Source organism: Falco naumanni, chromosome 6, assembly GCF_017639655.2.
Source record: "Falco naumanni isolate bFalNau1 chromosome 6, bFalNau1.pat, whole genome shotgun sequence".
NCBI lineage: Eukaryota > Metazoa > Chordata > Aves > Falconiformes > Falconidae > Falco > Falco naumanni.
Window position 1 is genome coordinate 28,007,544 of NC_054059.1, and position 18,717 is coordinate 28,026,260.

The 18,717-nt window shown below is 36.9% G+C and overlaps 1 protein-coding gene across 4 annotated transcripts in view; it reads left to right on the forward strand.

The window, feature by feature from the left end:
• ASAP2 (ArfGAP with SH3 domain, ankyrin repeat and PH domain 2) overlaps positions 1-18,717 on the forward strand; it is a 96,880-nt gene that overhangs the window by 66,480 nt on the left and 11,683 nt on the right. For 2 of the 4 annotated variants that reach the window (XM_040598704.1, XM_040598706.1), the window contains 12 exons: positions 1,321-1,369; positions 1,479-1,645; positions 3,003-3,136; positions 4,221-4,315; positions 6,017-6,206; positions 6,647-6,732; positions 6,914-7,029; positions 7,517-7,584; positions 9,427-9,540; positions 13,232-13,487; positions 15,979-16,140; positions 17,024-17,192. In XM_040598704.1, coding sequence (XP_040454638.1) covers positions 1,321-1,369; positions 1,479-1,645; positions 3,003-3,136; positions 4,221-4,315; positions 6,017-6,206; positions 6,647-6,732; positions 6,914-7,029; positions 7,517-7,584; positions 9,427-9,540; positions 13,232-13,487; positions 15,979-16,140; positions 17,024-17,192 — 1,606 coding nt within the window. The remainder of the gene's footprint in view (positions 1-1,320; positions 1,370-1,478; positions 1,646-3,002; positions 3,137-4,220; positions 4,316-6,016; positions 6,207-6,646; positions 6,733-6,913; positions 7,030-7,516; positions 7,585-9,426; positions 9,541-13,231; positions 13,488-15,978; positions 16,141-17,023; positions 17,193-18,717) is intronic. The other 2 variants (XM_040598707.1, XM_040598708.1) reach the window with 1 other exon arrangement.

Here is an 18,717-nt window from a genome sequence, read left to right on the forward strand (position 1 = left end):
AGATGATATGAAATTGTACAGTAGAATGTTTCCTTGATTTTCTCACTGCAACATTTTAATGTATTTATGAACTCAATAGAAATACATTACTAAAATATGTATCTCAAATTATTTGGGGAGAAGAACATAATATTCCTTATTTGTTCATTTACTGGAGCATGAAGTTCTTTTGTATTAGTAAATGTAAGTGTGCTACTTATGTTAATAGACTAGTACCCATGTATGCAATATACAGCTTTTCCGTTTCTGCACAAGCAAGTGATCTTCTCTCTTTGCTTTTGCGCTTTCTTTCTTTGTTGATGACTGTGTCATATCTTGCACAGTATCAGCTTATCACAACATTATCTTTTGTCCTGTCATACCTATGAGAAGTCATAACTGGCCTCTTACCTTTCTCCAGATCACTTTCTCACTTTGATTTCCTATAGAGTGTAAAAGCATTCCTTGTTTTTTTAAATACTGCAAATTGCTGTATCATGGCAAGATAACATCTCTTATTCTTTATCTAGCATTTTCCTTTCTGTCTTTTCATGTATCCTTACTCTCTTACTATTTTCCATGTTTGAAACTATCCTTTAGTATCTTTTTGCCTGTTTTTCAAACTTCAGGAATTTTCAGCCTAGGATATCTTTTTGTCAGTAGCTTTACCTCTGTTCTTCTCATCAACTATTCTAACTTTAACTCCAAATCAAATTGTATCATACCTCATTTGTTTCACAGACTTAAAATGTATTATGCTTTTTTCTTCAATAGCACACTATGATAATGCTTAGAATTTCAAGAGTAGTAATAAATTGAAATTTTTGAGCTTGATTTACTTGAAACAGCTTAGAGCTTATTCCAGTTGTAGTTTGAACTTTGTATTTGGCAAATTTTTTTTGCCGTTTTTGATTACTGTGGTTTTAAGAGCTCATTTGGAAACTTTAAATCTTTCTTATACATAGATAAACTCAAGTACAGACACTATATTTTACTCACACCACCCCCCCCCCAGCATAATTTTAGACTTGTGATTACTGAGGTTATATCTAAAACATGGAAAAATTACTGTTCTCCTGTTGCTTATGTGATAGAAGCACAGCACTGAAGAAAACGGTTTCTGTTTAAAGAGCAACAAGCCACATCAGTAAACATAGGTGAACTGTGGATAGTAAGAGTGAAACTTGCTAAATAGACTTTTTGCCTATCACTTCAGTGATGAGACTAGAGACTTCAGGAGTCATACAACAATTAATTTTAAATTTTTCTGAGAGATTTCTGCAAAATCAGTTTTTCAGTAATCTATTTTTTTAATCAGTATGTGAATTATTTATTGTGCAGATGACAGAACATACCACTTTCAAGCAGAGGATGAACAGGAATGTCAAATGTGAGTTACATTGCTAAGTTTATTTTTGATACTGGTGTTCTACTGAGACGTTACCTTGAACTTCAGAAGTGCTGAAACATTTAATAGCAAAATATTACTGCCATTTTAGATGGACATCTGTGCTACAAAACAGCAAAGAGGAAGCTTTAAATAATGCATTCAAAGGAGATGATAACACAGGAGAAAATAATATTGTCCAGGAACTGACAAAAGAAATTATATCTGAAGTCCAGAGGATGACTGGAAATGATGTGTGTTGTGACTGTGGAGCACAAGGTGACTCAATTAAGCATATTTCTAATTGGTAAAAATTCTGTGTCTCATGAGAGTATTTAAGCTGATGTTTTATGCTTTCACTTTTACTGCTTATATCACAAAAATTATACACAGTAGAATATGCTAACAATTTAATTGCACTACTTCAGTAAGATTGATGTGCTATATGCATATTGTCAGTAAGGAAAAAAGTTACTAAGAAGCTTATTTTTCTCCCATGTATTTTACTAATTGTAACTTTTGCTTATATAAGTCAATTGAACTTACTTTATTAGCCTGTATTTTACATAAGATTTAGGTGAACTGGACAGCAGTAAAATACTGGAAGCATTTTCCTATACACATTTTTATTATTTATTTTTGGTAATGTTTGACTTAGCGAGTGAGCCAGGGGATATGTCTAAGACTGTGCTTATTTGGAAGAGAATGTACCTGCTGTCTACAGTTCACAGTGTTGGTTTTGTAGATCGATGAATTTCTACTTTTATCCTCTCCAAATGATTTTTTAAATCCTGCTGCTTCCTGTGTTTTTTTTATGTTACAGTGGCACTGCAGAACTTGGGTTTTTTTGATCTGAAACTGCAGCTGAAAACATTAGATCTAGAGGCTATATGCACTTTATTATAAATCAGTAATAACTTCCAGCAATAATACTGTATAAAAACTATGGGAAGAGTCAATCCTGTTGTCTTTAAAGAGAACATTCTAAATAACTACTACCAAACTTTTATCAAAGAAATGAAATTCTAAGCTGTCTAATACTTCAGAAATTAGTAATTTGCCTGGAAGATTAGGGAATGTTATAGCAAGAATGCATAATACCAGGAGAAAAGACAAGCAAGGGTTACAAAAGGAGAGGGATGAGCTTTAGTATGTTTTAAATAGTTGAGTGAGAAACCATTGTAGCGCGGTGCTGTATGTGTACTTTAGAATCACTGCTGCTTCACTTAGTCTGAAGTCTATACTTGAAATACAAAAAAAACCCAACCCTGCAGGTGTTGTTATTTCAGTTTGAACTGCACCTATACCACCAGTTGAGAATGTGACACCATTATATTGGTGGTGGAAAAATGCAGTTTTTGAAAGCTGTGTGGAGAGCGACAAACTGGACTGTTTGAGTAGCTCTCACACTGAGAGCAATGGCCTTTACAAAAAACAAACAAACAAACAAAAAACCCAAAACCACAAGCAAACAAACAAAAACCCCAACAGAGTAATGTAAAGACTTAAATAAATAAAAAAGATAATTCACATACAGGTATCTTATTTTACAGAATTTAATTTCTGTATAATAAGTTTTCTAGAATTAAATAATTGCCTGAATAAATTTTAATTTTGTGGGTGCTTTCTGTTTCAGATCCTACCTGGCTTTCAACAAATTTGGGAATTTTAACTTGCATTGAATGCTCAGGAATCCATAGAGAACTTGGTGTTCACTATTCCAGAATGCAATCACTGACATTAGATGTGCTGGGAACATCTGAACTTTTGGTAATCAAATTACTTTTATTAACTTAAAAATAGTTTCTATAAAATACTTCCAACACAAGTATATTTTTGTCACCTGGAGTACTGCATTCAGCTTTGGGTCCCCAAAGAGGGGACAGCGGACCTGTCAGAGCAGGCTCAGAGGAGGGTCACAAAGATGATCAGAGGGCTGGAGCACTGCCTGAAAACAGGTTGAGAGAGTTGGTAGTGTTCAGCCTGGAGAAGGGAAGGCTCTAGGGAGAGTTTTTAGTGGTCTTTCAGTACTAAAAGAAGGGTAGTAGGGCGTGTAGTGACAGGACAAAGGGAAGTGGCTTTAAACTGAAAGAGGGTAGCTTTCAATTAGCTATTAGAAAGAAATTCTTTACTGTGAGGATGATAAGACACTGGCACAGGTTGCCCAGAGAAGCTGTGGCTGCCCCATCCCTGGAAGTGTCCAAGGCCAGGCTGGATGGGGCTCTGAGCAACCTGGTCTAGTGGAAGGTGTCCCTGCCCATGGCAGGGGGTTGGAACTTGGTGATCTTTAAGGTTCCTTCCAAACCAAGCCATTCTATGATATGTTGTTCCAGTCCTGAAGGTTGCCTCTGGACAAGCATAAATTAAGAAAACTTAATTCTTCAATTTTAAGGGAACCTCCTGGAACATAGTGTCTTACTGTAAACTTTGCCTGATCTTAAAATTCAAATTACTAGAGGCTACAGAGTTTTTGTGTTTCCAAGTCTTTTTACCCTTGGTTGCTTTTTAAAAGAACACAGTTGTTGGACATATGAATGTGCCTCTCAGATTAAAAATTTAAGGACTTCATAAATACTTACTCCATTAATTATTTAGCATTATTTTAGGAGAGAACTGTAATACTCAAAGGAAGAAAATGTATTCAGCTTTGCTACACAAAGAAGTTTCCACATATCAGCTGTTCTGTTACAGTTCATGTGTGTGTTCTTACCCAGCACAAAGTATTTGCTGGAATCTAGGAATCAGAAACAAAAAGTCCCAACTCCGATTTTCCCTTGTCCTCCCACTAGTATGTGCGTGGCCAATAACTGAACATGTTTACTAAGTGATCTGTGGATTATGCTTTTTTAAACAGCTTGCAAAGAATATTGGGAATGCTGGGTTTAATGAGATTATGGAATTCTGTCTGCCAGTTGATGAGATGGTCAAACCTAATCCAAGCAGTGATATGTAAGTAAAGAGCCACTACTTCTGAAAAAGGCAGGCATTTAATGTAATATTGCTAATGGGTTGTGCCATTATGGTTTGCACCAGCAGGCCATGGAAGGCATAATGTTTTACACATAGCCTTACAGTCAAGGATTAAACCTTTTTTCTGATGCTTTGCATGCCTCTTTTATTGAACTTTATCTGATTGTACCTTCCCTAATAGTAAAGATAATTTTACCAGCCCTCTGAATCATGATTTGTGGGACAGAAACAAATTAGCCATGACTTGTTTGGAATTTTAAAGACTTACAAGGGTAGCAATTAAAACCACAGCTATTAATTTTGTGCTATTTAAACCAGAATCAGAATAAAGTGCACGTGTTACCTGAAAGATACTGAACACCTAGTGTTTAGAAGCTATACCTAGGACTTAAGTCCATAACTATGTGGAATGAGGACAGAATATTTAATTGAATTCCTTGAAAAAACCTGAACGGTGATGGCAGAGACGCAGCAAGAACAGCTGGCTACTTGGCTGGGTATTACTCTATCAGAAAAGAGCTAGTAAATGATGCAGAAACAAGCCCAAAAGAATTGGCTTTGGATTAAGCTGATTTTACGTTATTTGGACTTTCACCATTCTGACAGAACCAGCATTAAACCATGCAGTTTAAATAATTCTTGCCAATTATATTCAAGTGTCAGTACTATCAGTAATAATAGAGAATATTAATAATTAGAAATAGTAATAATTTGACAATGCTGAATCAATAGCATACGAAGACTTCTAAATATTCATATTTAAGATAAGTCATTTAGTTTGATACTTCTGCATATCAGTATTTCATTTAATGAAATGAGAACCTGAAGACTGGCTTTTTTTTTTAACTGTGAAGGAATACTGTCATATGCTTTAGGAATAAGAGCTATCCATTGATTCAATTTATTTGATTTTTTTTCTTTTTGCCCATTATGTAGTATCTAGATGATAAAGTATGACTTTGTTACATGTCTTCTGTGCGGTGTTACATACATCCCAAAAGCTGGTAAGGAGTTATGCCTTTGGGAGGCATGCAAGCTCCCCTCTTGCTGTGATGGAAAGAGTAGTCATTTGTTGGTTGAGTATCAGCAGCAGAAGGGGTAACTCATATGCTGATTCAAGTGTTCTAAGTCTTCACCTCAGTTCAGAGGTGAAACTAAACACTCCACTACATCCTCCCTGTTACAGTTGTGATCCAGAGTTGCTTTACAGAACGTACTCGCTGCTGTCAATACAGATCCAAGGCCTGGATAGTCTATGCGTCAGAGGTGTAAGACATATTTTTGTATCCCATGCCTTCTGTCTCTTTCCAGCATGTGTAGGAGTTCAAGTCAGGTAAACATAAACCTGCAAGGCTGCTCTTAACAAACCAGCGTTATGAAGCTTTGATGTATCTTCTGTACCTAGACCTGGGTAATCTTGATCTCAACTTCACACCAGAGTTCAGAGGGGAAAATTCATCATCTGTCTTCATACTGGATGTTTGAATCATCTTCTGTAGCTGTGTTTCATACTGGAAATACAAGACTGCATGTCTTACTTGCATATTTAAAAAGAAAAATTTTACTGAATGAGAAATAGTCTTTCCCAGATTTTATTTCAAATTACTTGCATGTATTTATGGAAATTCTAATGTGTATCTTCTGCTAAAAGTTATAGAAGTAAATTATATTCAATTTCAGGAATGCAAGAAAAGATTATATTACTGCCAAGTATATTGAGAGAAAATACGCAAGGAAAAAGCATGCTGACAATGCAGCTAAATTGCATGCTCTTTGTGAAGCAGTCAAATCAAGAGACATTCTTGGATTAGTCCAAGTATATGCTGACGGTGTGGATCTCACAGAAAAAATTCCACTGGCCAATGGCCATGTAAGTATTGTAAATTTTATTGGACAAATTGTTATAAGTGCAATATGCTTTCATTAATCAAAAATGGCTGGGTTTTTTTTTCTTATTTGTAAATAAGATTTGAAACACTGTTCTGAACACTTGTCCTTTTAGTGACATAATTTAATGGTAACAGAAGATATTATCTAAAACAGTTTCTATACACTGTCATTATTTTAAATGTGTTAAAATGTTAAATATGAAATCAATCAGTAATCTATTAGTTTTCAACCCACTTTTTTGTTTACTTCAAAGAAACAAAAGGGAAGCAACAAAAGTCTTCACAAGACATGTTTTAATGGTAGCATGTCTGGATATTTTGAAATGAAAAGTTTTAATTGATCTAATATGTGTCTTCGTAAAATTCCTGCTTCTTTGTAGATCAGAAAAAACAAATGTCCTCTTTTTTTTTTTATTCTTAGGAGCAAGATGAAACGGCACTTCACCTTGCTGTTAGGTCAGTTGATCGAACATCCCTTCATATAGTTGACTTTTTAGTGCAGAACAGGTAAGTGTATGGAAAACTATTATTGATACTGCTTTTATGTCAAGTAATATAAATACTAAAACTAATTCTAGTATTTGCAAATGTAATTTTATTCTTTGAAAATCTTGTAATGAGAAAGGTTTATTAATATAGGATAGGAAACTAAGTTTAATCAGCTTTCTTCTTTTTTGTACTCCAATAGTGGCAATCTAGATAAGCAAACGTGTAAAGGTAGCACAGCCCTGCATTACTGCTGTCTGACAGACAACGTCGAGTGCCTCAAACTGCTGCTGAGAGGGAAGGCTTCTATTGAAATAGGTAAAAGGGTAATGTGTACTTCAATTTCGTATTTGTCACTGCTTCAGATAAGAAACAGCGAATGTGGAAGAAGTGCATTTTCTCCTCAATTGTTTATCATAATTCTGTGAATACAATCTTCATTATAAAAAAACACACACCAGTAATCAGTGTTTATTTCAAGCTTAAAATTTCCTTACACATTACACTTGTTATTTTAACAAATCTAGATAAGTAAGTACTAAGAGTTTTAGCTGATACCTTGTCTAGTTTTATACTTGCCATTTCATGGCTATCATTCCATATATATGGCATGTTAGGTTGCTACTGCTTGTTACATTCAGAGGGTTGGTATGAGTTGGACCAACATGTGAAGAAAAGAGATGAACTTTAGAGTGTGTTGGTCTAGTTCTTCACTATGTACCTGTAGGTTTGTCTTTATCTTTAGCAATGGTCATGTTAATAGTGACAGCTATCATCATAATTTTCTTTTCTTGCTGTAATATAGCTAACGAATCAGGAGAGGCACCACTTGATATAGCTAAACGTTTAAAACATACTCACTGTGAAGAGTTGGTAAGTATGGCATATTATTGTATGTTTGTGTATTTTTAAACAGAATCATGTCTGAATATTTAACATTTACAGTTAAATATGCGACTAATATATTCCAGACAGAATAGTTGTAGGCTTACAAATAGTTATGTTAGATGTGTTTAAGAAGAAAACCACGTTTCTTTTCAGATGCTTTGAAAAGGCTAAACTTCTTGGAGCCCACGAATTATACTGTTTGAGCTATTAGTCCCAGGTCCGCAAGTAGGATCCCTTCAGTAATTTGCAGACACCACCAAGCTGGGGGAGAGTGTTGATCTGCTTGAGGGCAGGAAGGCTCTGCAGAGGGATCTGGACAGGCTGGAGCGATGGGCCAAGGCCAGTTGTATGAGGTTCAACCAGGCTCAGTGCCGGGCCCTGCCCTTGGGTCACACCAACCCCAGGCAGCGCTACAGGCTGGGGCAGAGCGGCTGGAAAGTGCCTGGTGGGAAAGGACCTGGGGGTGCTGGGTGATGGCCGGCTGAACGTGAGCCAGCGGTGTGCCCGGGTGGCCAGGAGGGCCAGCAGCACCCTGGCTTGTGTCAGACACAGTGTGGCCAGCAGGACCAGGGCAGTGACCGTCCCCCTGTACTGGGCACCGGTGAGGCCGCACCTGGAATCCTGTGTTCAGCTTTGGGCCCCTCACTGCAAGGGGGACTTGGAGGGGCTGGAGCGTGTCCAGAGACGGGCAGCGGGGCTGGGGAAGGGTCTGGAGCACAAGTCTGATGAGGAGCAGCTGAGGGAACTGGAGCTGTTTAGTTTGGAGAGGAGGTGGCTCGAGGGGACCATATCACTCTCTACAGCTGCCTGAAAGGAGGCTGTGGGCAGGTGGGGGTCGGTCTCTTCCAGATAACAAGTGATGAGACAAGAGGAAAACACCTCAAGTTGTGGCAGGGGAGGTTTAGATTGGATATGAGGAAAAATTCTTCACCAAATGGGTGGTCAAGCATTGGATGAGGCTGCCCAGGGAGGTGGTGGAATCACCATCTGTGGAGGTATTTGAAAAGATATGTAGATGTGGTGTCTAGGGACATGGTTTGGTGGTGGACTTGGCAGTGTTAGGTACACAGTTGGACTTGATGATCTCAAAGGTCCTTTCCAACCTAAGTGATTCTGTGATTCTAAGTGTCTCATGTCTTACTGAAATGGCATCACTGAAGTACTTTTTATGGGTGAGGGACATGGATGAAGGCCATTTTCTTGTTGCCCAGAGAAGCTGTGGATGCCACATTGTTGAAAGTGCTCAATGTTACATTGGATGGGACTTTGAGCAACCTGAGCTAGTGGAAGATGTCGCAGCCTATGAGCGGGTAGGGACAACAACACTAGATAACCTTCAAAAGTCTGTTCCAACCCAAACCATTTTGTGATTTTTTGTCAAGACAAGTTGTATGCTGTCACTACTTTTAGTAAACAAGAAAAATGGATTAGTGGGTTCAGGGCTTCTTCACAAGTGAGTCTGATTAAAAAAACAAACAAGTGCCATTGCAGTTAATTTCTTTGACTTGGAATTTCTAAAGCAAAGCAAATAGGATGTGATGCTTATTTTCAGAAAATGGAGAATGGACCTAGAGTGGTTAATGAAAAGACTGGTTGCTTTAGATTTCTTTATGTTGTATTTGGTCACAGAGCATAATTCTTTAAACTTAGCCCAATACAGTAATTTCCAGATTACTGAAATCTGTTTTTAAAATAAAATTAGTACTTAGAAACCGAGGTTCTTTCTTTATGTGGCTTTTGTTTGGTTTTAAATATGTTGTTTTAAAATAAGTACTGCCCATAACAGGTGTTAACAGTTTTTTTTTTTTTTTTTTTTTTTTCCCTTAGCTTACTCAAGCACTGTCTGGAAGATTTAATTCTCATGTTCATGTAGAATATGAATGGCGGTTACTCCATGAAGATCTTGATGAAAGTGATGATGATGTGGATGAAAAGCTGCAGGTGTGTATCAATTTTTTTTTTTTTCTGTACATATAGATGTGTGAGCATGATGTTCACAATGGTTTCAGTAACACTACTTTTTACTACAGGTTTGAAGGCACTGTGAAATAAAGTTCTATAGTAAAATGTAATAGCTTAAATTTTAGTTCCTTAAATTTTAGTTTGTCTTCTTTTTCCTCTTTAATATAAGTTATAGAACATATCAACATGTGATGATCAAATGATGATTACCCAGATGTGGTATCTTTTTTTTTAATGGAGTCAATAGTTTTTTTCAATAAATCAGGAATATTTAGTTCTGCTGATCATGAAGCAGAACTAGCATGACCTAGGAAAATTGCCTTTCCAAAGAGGGGCCTTATAGTATCTTCTCACGTTTGTGAACACATAGCTTTAATTTTGGAACAGTTTATGCATCAGCTTGTCTTCAGTAGAACTAAACTTGTGCATTAAATAAGCTATGTCCATTAATAGCAGGGTAGGGTCTTAATTATAAATCTTCATGTAGAAGTATTTTTGGTTTTCTCTCTTCTCATACCTGAAATTTCTGATGGTGTTGTGGTGCTGTTGGATCCAGAATCAGAGAATGGTTGGGGTTGGAAGGGACCTCTGGAGGTTATCTGGTCCAACCTCCCTGCTAAAGCAGGGTCACTAGAGCCAGTTGCCCAGGACCATGTCCAGATGGCTTTTTTGTATCTCCAAGGATGGTCATATTGTAAATATTACGAAGCGTTCCAGTAGCATAGGAACTTCAAAGCATTTTCAGAGTTTAATTTCCCAATTTAGGGACCAACTGCAGCACCTAAACATGTCAACAGGGAACGAACTACCATGTTGGGATGCCTGAACAACACTTTAAAATGGTTTAGATTTCTAGAGGCCAAATAATTTGAAATGGCATATAGACTCCTAAATACTAATGACATTCTGAAACTTTCGTAATTTGAAGTATTCCATATTAAGTATTGAACACATGATTTTGTTCTTTTTCTGTGTGCAGTGTTATGATTGTTTATTCCTTTTCTGCATCCCTTATAAAGTATAAGGAATACACAATAGGCTTTATGTTAGTTAACCTTCAGTTGTTAGCACAACCTTTTTTTCTCTTGCAAGTAGCTTGCAAAAACCCCTTTCTCTTCTGGATAGTGAAATTTGACTTTTTTCTTTCTACAAGTTTTAGCATTTTAATACTTCTTTTGCAAAGTCCCCATCTCAGCTAAGGCATGAATTGCTAATAATTCATAATGTAAAAGCAAATCTTGTGTGTTGGATTTGTCTGTTTTCAGAAATACTAAATCCTGACAGCCATAGGTTCATTTTTGCCTTCACAGGATGTCTTCAAAAATGCTAGGTCATCAGACCATTGAATTGTCCTAATGTTTTGAAGACTAATTTTGACACCAATAAGTTTCCTCTGTTGCAAAATACCATTTTCGCAAGATTTTGTCTGCATAGAATTCTTCTCCCCATGTCCTTCCTATCTTTTTAGTCCAAGATGGCTATTACCTCTGGTGCTTGACTTGAACTAGCAACAAAGAGCAAAAAACATGTCACGAGTGATCCCTTTCAAAGCACAGTTGCTACCTTTAGAGTCTTAAGATTTTCCTTGACAATTTTGGTATCGGTGCAAGAATCTGGAATCTGTGAGCTGATAAAACCAGCTTCTTCTGGGTGAGCTTTCATATTCTGTCCTGGTATTTATGTATTCCTATATATTGTACCACCATTCAGATAGTAACAGCAGTAACAATGACCTCTTTTTGATAAAGCAGCTTGAAACTTTGTTATGTTTTGGAGATTTGATTTTTTTCAGCTGTAAAACTTTTTGGGTAATTTACAACTAGGTATCAAGCAAATCCCTTTCTGGGACACCCTAAATGTGTACTTTGGATCTGTTTTTCCTTCGCTTCATTATTGCCAGTTGCTTTCTTCAGTTGAGCGTTCTCTTTTGGCTAGTCCCTGAGCTCCATCTCATATAGGAAGTTACCTGCTACTCAGCAATGAAACTAAAGTAATGAAACCGCAACTTCAATACCCGCTATTAATAGGCTTATACTACAGGGACATTTAAAAGGAGATTAAGGACTATTAATCACAGACTTGTGTCTGTGACTACATTGGCTGCACTAGTGAATACTGCTGTTGCTTAGGATCACGTCAGGGCTCTGTTTATAGATGTCAAGCTGTTGGGCTTCTCTTTCTGGTAAAGCAATCAAATAGATTTTGTAATCTCTGTCAGAAAAGGTCATGTCTGAAATTTAAGGGTTTTTTAGTCCAGAAGTTTTCCTATAAAAGAGAGCCTAAACTAAAAGAAGGCTAAGACAATCCAACTGGTTTCTGCTGCCATTCCACACACCAGCTGGCCTGGTCCTGCCTCATATTTTGCCTGCATTCTGGCACACGTTTTGCCTGTATTGAGCTGTTCCAGTTTAGTAAACCAGTGCAAAGCCAAATCAACAAAACAAAAAATAATTTTCTGCTGGTTTAGAAAGCAGAAGCAAGTGTGGACTGAAACGAACAGCAGAATCGGGGCAGCGGAGAGGTCAGGGAATGGAGAGTGTCAGCCAGCGAGGAGTAAGGCTGCTAAACCGAAGTAAACGTAGGGATTAATGCATCTGCTGTCAAGTACGTTATTCTAATAGATCTTTGAACTATAATGCTGTGCTATAATATGTCTGAAGGCCCTACATGATCACTCCAGAGTAAGTATTGAATATATTCAGATGAAAATAGATTGTTTATTTGTGATACTGTTGGTGTAAATCTTTATTCTGGCTAAATGCTATTACTATAAATGTTTATTTTAATTTCATACTGACAGTATGTCAGTGACATGTTTATGTAACACTATTTCTAAAGGCATACTTATGTTCTCTGAGCTGTGAATTGTTGCAACCCGTTCCTGTACTAGCCCCATGAATTTATAACTCCAGCTATTTTAATTATCATTTGATAACAGTAATTGCTACGCTTGCTGTTCAAACAGGAGTAATAATGATAAGGGTGCATAGCAAGCAGATGACTTGCTGTAAGTCCCGGATAACTAATTAGATCTCATTTGATAAGTTGCATGGGATGAGCAATGTTCCATTCCTGCTGCCAACTGAAGTAATCTCACGAACTTGTCCCATGGTATTAGTGAGCTAAAAAGAATTCATGAGAAGTTTTGGCTCATAGTTTGTTGTAGGCTGAGCTACAGGTAGAATACTTAGATACATTTCTGTCTGGTTTTTGAGATCACGCTCATCTATTTGGGATCTAATACTGCTGAACATCAGATGAGGCTTAGGATCTTCAGGGTTTTATTTACTTTTGAAAATATTACCTGGTATTTTGGTGCAGGGAAACTTTACTGGATCCAGTCTGAATATTTATATTGACCATCGATAAGAGTATAGTCCTGTGTATATAGCGATACAGTATTATCCTGTAAGACTCTACTACAGGAGAAAATAAGAAAATAATTGTTTTGAAATGCTATTCACATTTAATCTTTCTTTTGTTAATGTTCACAGTTACTTGGCCTTGAAGAGGGCAGAATGTAGCTTTTAGATTACGTATTAAAAGCAACAAAAATGCATCTTAGAAGGCATTTTTTCTTTCTAGACACTATTAACTTTCTATCTACTAATAAACAAAATGAGTACAACTAATGTGGTATCAGTGAGTTACTTCTGTTGTTGTGTTTAAGCAACCCAGTCCCAATCGGAGAGAGGACAGGCCTGTCAGCTTCTATCAACTTGGGTCAAACCAACTTCAGCCTAATGTAGCATCCTTGGCAAGAGATGCAGCAAACATTGCTAAGGATAAGCAAAGAGGATTTATGCCAAGTATATTACAGAACGAAACATACGGAGCAATACTCAGTGGCAGTCCACCTCCCATTCAGCCTGCAGTACCTGTTACAAGTAGTGCACCTCCTCTACCTCCAAGGAATATTGGCAAAGGTACTAACACCAGACAATATCATTGTATGTTAGAAGAATGAGATCATAACTTTTTTTTATATTATTGCATTTTTAGGTTTTCTTTTGCAGCTATTTTGCACAGGTAAGTATTGGAACAGTTTATTGATAACTTCATTTTATGTACTTGAAGTGAATGTGCACAACCTGTTCTGAGTTTGGTTTTCAGTATACCTGCAAGAAAGCACACAATAGTGTTCGGGAAAACAATGCCTAGGTAACCTCAATAGAGTTAAATTATTTATTTAAAGGAAGGCTGCAGTCAGGTTAGTTCAGCAAATTGTTTTTTGTTATATTCCATCTTTTCATACTTCTGCTTCCTGAAGATGTCATTGTCAGAGTTCAGTTTAAACGTACAATTTCAATAGCATTTGACTGCTGTGGAAAATTGTTTTAAGGCCTGTGACAATGGAGAGCATATGCAGAACATGAGAGGGTTTAACCTTGCAAAGTCTTCTCTTAAATACATGCTTCAAGGTTGTTGAAATAAAATTGTAAGTGTCATGATGTGGAGAACTGAATGATTTTAAAGAACTGGTAGCTGACTCAAAATCTAACTGCCAATTTCTGGTTATACCCTGATCAGCAAAACAATGTGAAATGTACATGTCTCATCCTGGTTCAGAAGGGTTGTGTGCTTGCAAAACTCTACCATTAAAGCTGATACTGTGCACATCATTCTTATATTCATAAGTAATCTGTTTGGATCATAGTGAAGAAGCATAGAGAAATCTGTATAGGTCTTCTTTGTACAGTACATGTGCGGTGTAATTCATTGTTTTAGTATCTCTATTAATCCAGCAGCTTTCATGGATGCTAAATTTATGTAAAGTTCAATTCAAGAAAAATGGCTGTCCAAACACATGGTTTTCTATGGTGCTGTAATTCAGACTCCCTAAGAGGAGATATTAGCATGGAATGTTCTAGGCATATGTGAGTGGCTTCTGCCTTTGGGAGGACTGTACAGAGGTCAGAATGCAAGACTCCATATACCAGTGATTGTGTCTGAGATGGCAAATTGAATGTCTGTGTAATATGAAAAGTCAAGTTACTGGTCTCGCAGAAGTGGCTGCAGCATAAAAGTCAGATTAATATGTTATCTTGGAGACAGAAAAACTAAGGACAATAGAACAGCGTGGTATTGGGTTACTTAAAAAGGGTGGCATGAGACTGGGCGAAGTTTAGCAACATACAAAAGTTAACCAAGGTGGGGTTCCTTTCATCTAACATTTTTGCATAAAGTCTAAGCTTAATATCTAGACACTTCTTTTCCTTGATGGAAAGGAGTGTTTCCCCCACCAAACAGGAAAATTTACCCAAGGAGTTTGCGTAGTCTAACTGTTAGATTCTATCTCTGAATTAGTAATACAATTGAGTAGTTAAAAAGACTATTCTACCCTTTGATATTATTTTAGTCATGGCCAACCATACTATTTTACCCACTGTTTACCCCTGATTAAATGACACTTTTCAAAGAGCATCATTTTAATTTCATTCCCAACCCCAGACAACTTGGCAGTGGTATAGTGCAACTCGTGCCAAGAAAGCATGCTGCCTGGCTTAGATTATTAGCTCATATTCTTTACTTTAGCAATGTATTAGCCTATCATTTTATATTCTTAGTTAAAAGCTGTAATAGTATCATTGATCTTAGCTTCTTGTTGATTGCTGATGTTGTTGATGTTATGCTTACGGTGTATTATTACTCCTTTATCTTCTTAGCTTTAGGCTGTTCTCCAAGTCTTCTGAGCCTTTTATGCTTTTCCTGCAAGCTAATATTTATTCATACCTTACTCTGTTTCATCTTTTCTTGATATGATGCTCATGTGCTGAGTAGGGAGGAGTGGCATGATATGTGCAAATTACTGGCTTTATGAAGAAAACGTGTAGTGTGTTTTTATGAACTGGGGAGGCAGCTCTTCAGCTTAAGAATGGAGTCATTTAGGAGGCCCCCCAAAAGTTGTACTTTGTAACTGTTTCATGACTAGCTATTATACCTTCTTGTTTGGATGAAATTCAGAATTGCAATTTTATGTCAATTCCAAGACAAAACTGATGTTTTGCTTTAAGTCAGCAATGTCTGCTAATGCTCATGCAAGAATAAAGTTCTTTTCTTGCAGTACCCAAGAAGATTACAGCTGTCAGTCAGGGATTAAAGAAGGTAGCAAGACTTGCCTTCTGTCTTCTTGAGAAATTTCTGTTTTTTCAAGTGTTGCCGTATTTTAAAGTGATGTCTGTGGATTAATTTTACTTGGGTAAAGTGTTAGTAAGACTTCACCCAGAAACTCGTATGTCATTTTTTTTTTCATACCAGATTCTGGTTTCTGCTCTGGCATTCCAGCAGGATGGCAATGGTTCCTATTGCTGAAATAGTGGTATAGCTACACCATTTTTAAAAGCACGAGTGTGAATATTAACACTTTGTGCTTAGGGTAAGCAATAATAATAATACAGTATTTTCCTCTCTTTTTAGTTCAGCCTTCAGTTCTTGGCAGTGGTATTCAGACAATTTCTTCATCTAATGCAATGTGGAAGACAAATTCTTTAGGAGTGGAAAGTATAAGCAGGCAGAGGTCTTCATCAGATCCACCAGCTATTCATCCCCCTGTGCCGCCATTGCGTGTAACATCTACAAGTATGTTTCCACTTTCCCCTGTTTTCCCTTCTGCTGTATCTAATCATAGTTGGCTTATTTTTCCATTTCCACAACTCATACTTCCTCTTTTGGTGACTGTAGCTTTGGCCTGTCGTTCCCATCCAGTAACTTTGTATGAACTGTCTTCTCTGATGCCCTAGTGAGGACTGTATGGTGTAGTGCAGGGTCAACAGGAAATACTACCTATTACTAGAGCGAAAGAGCTCTTCACTTTTTATATGTGTTGTTGCAATGCCGCATTTCTCCCTAATTGTAAAGGTGAGTGTTACATGTAGGCCTGGGGTTGTGCTTGATTGGTGCAGACCATACGAATGCAAGAAGATGCTTTAATGTGTTACCAGCTGCTGTTGTGGTTTCAAGAATTCAATAGAAATTTTAATTAATTGCTAAATGTAATGTGAAGTTATTTAGATGTTAATTGTAACAGGATTTGATATTCCTCTAAATAAAACTTCTCAGATATTATTCCCTCAGTTATTTTTCTATAAAACATGAACTGAAGGTCTTGATGGGCAAACAATAGTAGCATTTCATTAAATATCTTCTGATCTTGTATTTTCAAGAAAATTATGGACTTTGGTAAGAATTTTCTTTGTTTGTACTTTAGTGCTTGAATGAATTGAAGTACTTGTGAGCTCTCTGACCTTGACTAGGTGGAACAAGAGGTAAACCTCTTTCCAAAGAGGTCCTCCTTTCAATGGAAAGATTGCTTTCTGTTTATGTTATAGATTACATGTAGTAAAGCATTTTTCTTGGATTGGGGTAAATCCTGTAACAGGAAAATATCCTGTGCTGGGAACCCAAGAAATAAAAGGGTAAATAGGAATTTAATTCCACTTCACTGTCTAACTTTCTTCTATAGATGTGCTTTCTCCGGCACCGCCGCCTCCAGTGGCAAAAACAGCCAGCATTATAGAAGCTTTGAACCAGCAATCTAAACAGCAACCAGCTCTTCCACAAACAAAGCCAACCCCACCACCGCTGCCCCCACAACCTCCTAGTAGAATCTCTCAAAGAAAGCCTATTCCTGGGTAACTGATGTCATTTTAATATTTAATATAGTTCATGATTATTAGTAACTTTTTAATTTTATGGTATATAACGTGGAAGTCATCTATACAGCATGCATACTTTTGCCCATGATGTATTCTAGAGTATGGGAATGAACAGAAGGCAGGCACTAAGGGAGCAGATTACAAGACAGCCTAGTGATTTAAGATTGTATGACTTGCAGAATATCTAAAGAATGCTTAGCCGTGATAGAACTGAGAAGCCACAAAGAGTAATCCATTTCTAATTCTCATCTAATAACAAAAAAGAGATAATGGGATCTTATGTCTGATTGTGCCATTTATTGTTCATATACTTTGACTAGGTTCAGTTCCATTCAATATTTTCATTCATGGCAGGAGTACAGAGACCTGGAACAGAAAAAACTGTGTTTTTAAATTTTCAGGAAACAAAGTTAGGAGGTACAAGTGTACTGGAAAAGAGGATTATATCCAAAGCAGTTGAGAAACTGGAATAGTAGTCAAGGGAGGGATTTCATTCAGTAAGCAACACTTAGGAACAATCAACTACAAAAACAAGCATGGGGAGCAGCGGAGTGTGGTTAAGCAAAAGTCCTTAAAAGAAAGATCTGCAAGGACATAGTGAATCATAAATAAAAGGAAGTCAGAAAACTCATGCTGTTGTGGAAGAGTCAAAGAGAGATAGTATTGTTTGATTATAGCCTGCAAAGTGTATGAATTCATCCTTCCAGTTGACTGAACATCAGTAATGCCTCAGCTGGACTGCTGTAGTGAGGCAGAAACCAGGGAAGATGAATAAGGTAATGAGTAGTCTAGAAAATAGGACCTGTGAGAAAAGTTTGGAACAAAGAAGATTCTCTTACATTTTTTAAAAAAGAAATTGTAGCATAGATACAAAATAGATACAATAGATACAAAATACATAGTGTTGGATTATGCCATTCCTTTTTACATCTCATAATGGCTCTAAAAAAAAGACTTTCATTTAAGCTGTGTCAAGAAAAAATCAGGTAGACACTACAGAAAGCTTTCCAAAAGTAAGCATAAGGAAATAAAGCAGTAAACTACCTGGGAAGATTTTGGAGTCTCTGAAGCTGAAAATTTGGTGGAGTACAGCCTATACAAACTTAGATAGTTATAAAATAAAGGAAGATGTGTGCTTGTATGTGAGATAAATATATTTGATTGATCCTTTGTGAATGATGGAGGTAAATTACCTTTGAGCTCCCTTTCTAGTCCTTTGACTGCATACACCATACAAAGTAAAAGGGAGAAGCAACTTCCTGAAGCTTGCTGTAATGTACAGACAGGTATGGATATGTGATTTTAACAAAGAATTTTAAAATAGCAGTGAAAGAAACTTCAGAATTTAGGAAAAGAAAATCAGCTCTACACAAATTGCAGTAATAAAGCCTATATTGTTCTTCTGCCTTTTTAAATTAAGTGCATCTTATAATTGGCATAATCAAAAATACGGAAGCAAAGTAGTATTTTTAAAAGCAAAACAGTTGCCACCAGAATATAC